The 5,457-nt window shown below is 42.0% G+C and overlaps 1 protein-coding gene across 1 annotated transcript; it reads right to left on the bottom strand.

The window, feature by feature from the left end:
* Nucleotides 1–1,270: 1,270 nt before the first annotated feature.
* zgc:112294 (transmembrane protein 17A) lies at nt 1,271–4,717 on the bottom strand. The gene is made up of 4 exons (XM_049577721.1): nt 4,591–4,717; nt 3,261–3,367; nt 1,878–1,991; nt 1,271–1,591 (listed from the first exon to the last, which is right to left on the bottom strand). Exons 1-4 carry the CDS (start codon nt 4,715–4,717, stop codon nt 1,271–1,273), a joined length of 669 nt encoding a protein of 222 aa, XP_049433678.1.
* Between the last annotated feature and the right edge of the window lie 740 nt (nt 4,718–5,457).

Below are 5,457 nucleotides of genomic sequence, written 5' to 3'. Positions count from 1 at the left end.
GTGGAGCTAACTGGTAGAGTAGATTCTTGCCGTATCCGGTTGGCAAAACAGCAAAAACGTCCTTCTTGCAAAGGAAAGATTCGAGCGCCGTCTTCTGTTCCTCTTTTAGAGAAAAAGCCAAGTCTAACTCATTCATTGTAGCGGCCAAATCTGTTTCAAACAACTGGTGTTCATCCGTAGCCATCTTGCAATGTTTACTGACTGATTCCGGACTTCGTCGTCACAGCACTGTCACCATCTGTTTAGCTCGCCTCTGGCCCGCCTATATCAGATACACCGATGTGATTGGTGCAGCTTGGTTCCAACGGCACAGGTAATGAGCATCATTACTGATTGCCAGAGTGACTCGCTGAGCAAATTCAAATTCAAATTGTGCTGACAGCTTGCTTACGTTCTAAAACTTGCCCATTTTCAACAAGATGGACAAAATGTTAGGTAACGTCTTTAACTGCTTGGAAAACGCAAGGTCAGGCACTGGGTGCTACTTTCGTGCCTTTTTTGGTGCCAGTTTTCAAGAGAGCGGCAGCAGGTTGCATCTGAGGTTGCTAACCAACCTTAACAAGCACTGTATCATAGCCTATTTACCTGAAGTCCTGAGTGCAGAGCTGATCTTCTTCCAGGTGCCGTTTATAAGTGTGTAGGCCTATCGTCCGTGAGACAGATGTAAAGCTCTGGGTAGCCCTGCACTAACATGATCAATGTTTCCATATTTACCACAGACTGATATTTACGCAGCTGTTACACCCTGAAAAATGGGCGCTTAGGAACGTGTGCGCGCCGTGACGTAGTGGCTCTGGCGAATTTTAGGGCACAAAAAATGCGGCATGTGTATGGCCCCCTATTTTACCATCCAACGTTTTGCCCTGTGGAAGGGGACATGTTGAATTCTGCTTACAGCAATATCTCCAGCTGTGTGACGTAATAACTGAGCACTGGGCCCTTTGACCTTCTAGCATAAGTGACATATAGGCGGTAACAAAATCTGAACACAAGTGGTCAGTTGGAGATGCATGATAGACACACACGTGAATGGCGATGTGCCTCAGATGTCTATTTGTGTTTGAATTACCAATACACATGCTAACGTTCTCAGTATATAGTATAGTATAGTATATGGGAACATTTTCAGAACTGAATGACATCACAAGTTCAAGACTTAATCTGGCTTGTGGCTTTGAGAGAGAGTAGCTCATGTTCACAAATACTGATTGAACATTTCTTGGCCTTTTCAATAACATATTGGAATTCTTATTTTGGGTGGTGTTCCCCTTTAGTGGTACATATCATTGGCGGGTGACACAGGCAGCACACTGCGGTTGTAGGGCAGCCCATAGACAGGGCTCATCCCTGCGTGATGGTAGCTCTCCACCTTCCCAAGCTGGCGCAGATAGAAGAGCAAGGTGAGCTTTCGGGTCATGGTCTTGAGCGCCAGGAACGAGGCCAGGATCTGGGCGAGCAGGAAGAGGAGGTAGAGGGAGTGGACGGCTCTCTCTAGAGGCAGGATGATAATTCCTTCATCGGTCAGGAAGAACAGCAGCACCGGCAGCTGGAACATGAAAGACAGGAGCCAGAAGGCTGCCAGCTCTGGCACCTGATGACAGGGAGGGGAGGGAGGGAGAGTTTGGGTTGGTGGATGGAGGCGATGCAAGGATAGAGCAGTCAGGCATCAAGTGCTTTAGCTGTATCCACATGAAAGCACAGACACACTCTTGTACCTGCACACACACAAACTCAATAGACAGTTGTAGCCAAGAGCTGATTGTTTACACACGTGGGCAGAATACTTAAGCAGCCACTTCCTCCGCCGTGTTATTCTGGAGACGAGTCCATGAAAGAGCTCTGCTTTGTGGTTCAAAGAGGATGTTGGTTTGAATCACCTTTTCTTTAAGGTTGCCAATGTAGCCCAGATAAAGTCGGACCACTTCAATGACTGTGAGGAGGATCATCCCGGTTATGAGCAGAGCCTGGTAGTACCCAGGAAGATAATAGAACTGGAAATAAAGCAGAGCTGGAGTGTCAGAAAGGCATGAAAACATCTTTTTACTTGCTACTCACAGGACTTCAAGGCTACTATTTAGTGGCCTAACAAAACCTAAAACACTTAAAGGTATGATGCTATTATGGCATTTTTCAAAGGATTCTGAGAGCATAACTTTGGCTTTACAGAGAGATGAAAAGCAGAGCAGTCTTCTGAATATGTTGCTTTCACTCCATTCATTTCCTGGATTGATCTGAGGGGGTTTCCACAGGCTACCACTAGACAGCGCCAAAGTCACAAGTTTTCTAATTTGACACAGTGGATTAATAAGTTGATTAAATTCAATAATAATTCTGCTACTTCTGAAAACATTAAAGCATCCTCACTAAATATATATTTCTATGTGCTCGCTTGAGCATTTTTTCATGAATGAAGCCTTTAAGTGCAGTGAAGTGCAGCATGAATTGTTCTAAGTCATCAGAATAAACACTGTTTTGATTTGACTAATTGTCTATATGACACTACTGATGCAACAGATCATCACAACTGTTAAACAAATGAGCTCCCTATGAATCCTCATGATCTCTGGCTCTTGTATAATAAGTCAGCGAGAAACCAGAACACAGTAGAACGAAAAAAGACTTCACTTTACAAGGGACGATTCACCCCAGAATCAAAACTACATATATCTCCTCCTTTCTGTTGTGCTATTTATCCATTGAGATATCAGCTGTCGAGATGTCTGCCTTCTCTCCAATATAGTGGAACTAGATGGCACTTGAAAAAAATACATTTCAAAAACTCCACAGCAATGTCTCTTTCCAGAAACCGTGACGCGGTTACTCAAGATAATCCACAGACCTTGTTGTGAGAAGTGTCATGTACAAAGTGTGCATGTACTGCTAGCCACGTAGCATCACTGAGCTAGCTAACGTTACAGCTTGGCTGAGGAGGACACCATTAATGGTCATATCTTGCGCAAGCACGAGCCTCTCGTTCATGAGTGGATGCACACTTTTCTTTTGCGCCGTGATAGGCTTGGCAGGTATAGTTCTATAGAAAGAAAGTAGTTCCTACATGAAAGTGCTCAAAGTTTTTTATATGTATTTGTATGGCACTTGGAGCACCACAAGCCGAGTGCCATCTAGTTCCATTATACTGGAGAGAGGGCAGACATCTCTACAGATGATATTGCCAGCACTCTGCAGTATATACCAAAACAATCTAGACTGAAAAACAGCACTACAGGTGAGAGGAATGACTTCCCTTCCACCCAACTTACCTTTACTTCTAACATGAAAACAGCAGAAAACCACCAACAGGGAAAATAGAACATGTTGAAGTACAGCAGCATCTGCAGGGGAAGGTGAGAGACCAGCTCGTTCACCACTGCAAGACAGAAAAAAACATCATGTAAACACTCGTATTCATCATGTCATTACATCAACGATTTGCTTTTATGAACATCATAGCAGACAGTTGTATGGGATGCTTTGTCTGCTGTGTGGACACCACAAAAATAGGTGAACAGAAGTCGACAAAATAATGTGCACAGCTTATGAAAAGGGACTCTAATGTAACTTAATTGGCAGCCCTGCAAAGGCTGCAGTAATCAGAACTTGAAAGCAGAATGAGACAAGTAACAAAACGTCCAAAACATACATGCATAGTTACAGAAACATAATGCCATAAAAGATATAAGTAACGTGCCAAGAAAAACAGAATTAATAATGATGAAAAATATGACACACACAGGTTTATAACAACCCACAGTCCAGACGAAAATATCAGTATTGGACAATTTTGCAAAATCAGGATTTTGTCAGATGATAACTGTTTACAATGATGATTATTTCAGAGTTAAAGCAATTTTTGTGCTGTGTTCATGCATTATTGAATAGGCTACTGAGCACACATCCAGGGAACCAAAGCGTCAGGTGACCTTCAACTGCAAGGTATCACTAAAATGAAGACGTACTGACCAGGAAGAGACTCAAAATGACCACAAAGAGATGCAGAGAGATGGCAAAGAGACTCAAATGACTACAAAAAGACTAAAAGCAACCAAAAGGAGACACAAAATGACCACAAAAAAGATGCAAATGGATGGCAAGGAGATACAAAATGACTACAAAAGTGTGCAAAACAACCACAAAGAGATACAAAATGTCCTCATTACGACACAAAATCACTTCAAAGGAACCCAAATGACTACAAAAGGACACAAAACAACAAGGAGACACAAAATGACCAAGAAAGGCACGTCACCTCATGAGGACACAAAGTTACTTCAAAGAGACCCAATCAACTACAAAGAGATGCAAACAACTACAGAGTCTGTGTGTCGTCCCCCCATATAGAAGAGATGGTGTGGCCCTTTGCATATCTTTGCCCAAGGGGCCCATTGTCTCATAGTATGCCCACATTATTTTTTCAACCGCTCACAGTTACTTATATATCAGAATTTGATTTGGTTACACATAGTCACATATTTTCCATGTATGTTATCATGATACTATATTATACTGTATTCTAAGATGTCACCTTAAGTTGTACAGCTGTAAATTAAACTATACTACAACTGAAAACAGTCTCTGGGGGCAGTGACCAACCAGAAACGTCCTCCTGCTCCCGTGTGAAGTCGCTGTCTGCCGTCCTGTTGTTGGTGAACACAGAGCCTCCCATATAGGCCAGACCCATCTGCAGGTTCTCTTGAACAGGTGAGTAAAACACAGGCATCGTGGGCAGAGCTGGTGACCATGACCGAAGCCAAGAAATCAGGAAGCGTAACGGTCCAAAACTGTGTTTGTGTTCCAGCAACTGCTGCCAATCCTCGTTGTCTTAAGTAACACAAGTACACAAATGCATGAAGGGACAGATAGGAATGGACACACACACAGACGCGTGTTGGCAGACGCCACTGCTAATCAGATTATAGCGAGGGAGGCGGCCTGAGGATTAGGCTGAGACAGCAGCATGGCAGTTTGTTAAGTAAGTAAGTGGCCGGTTATGATGCTCAGTAAATTTGTTTATCTAATTACAGAATTTAACATTTAGAGAAGCTGGAGGGAGCAGAATGAACACCACAACAATGCATTAAAGAAAAGGGAACTATTCCCTTATTTTACACATGAATATTATTGTTCTCCCATACACAAAAAAACTCCAGTTTCTTTTTTCAGACTGCACACATACTCTGCATGTTTTAATATATACTACTGCAGGTAGTGGTGGAGGAAATATTCCTATGTTTTAAAGGGATAAAAGTGCTAATACCACACTGTAAAACTAGTCTTTTACAAGTAATAGTCCTGCACTGGAAATAATACTTAAGTAAAAGTAAGTATAGTCAGGAACATGTACTTTTATAATTATTAAGTAAAAGTACTCAATCCAGAAACATCTAATAATAAATAAATACATTATTATTATTATTATTATTATTATTCATTATTCATTATTCATTATTCAAAATCAAT

This window comes from Epinephelus fuscoguttatus, linkage group LG6 (genome assembly GCF_011397635.1).
Source record: "Epinephelus fuscoguttatus linkage group LG6, E.fuscoguttatus.final_Chr_v1".
NCBI classification, from domain to species: domain Eukaryota; kingdom Metazoa; phylum Chordata; class Actinopteri; order Perciformes; family Serranidae; genus Epinephelus; species Epinephelus fuscoguttatus.
Note: the sequence above shows the minus strand (reverse complement) of the source record. Positions and strands in the feature narration are given on the sequence as shown.

Bases quoted from the DNA above. Each gene is read 5' to 3' on its own strand.
- zgc:112294 (XM_049577721.1), bottom strand. From the start codon at position 4,717: ATGCCTGTGTTTTACTCACCTGTTCAAGAGAACCTGCAGATGGGTCTG. The intron at 1,992-3,260 runs GTAAGTTGGGTG...CTTTATTTCCAG, and splicing joins TTTTCATGTTAGAAGTAAAG to TTCTATTATCTTCCTGGGTA. The intron at 1,592-1,877 runs GTGATTCAAACC...CCCTGTCATCAG, and splicing joins TTGGCAACCTTAAAGAAAAG to GTGCCAGAGCTGGCAGCCTT.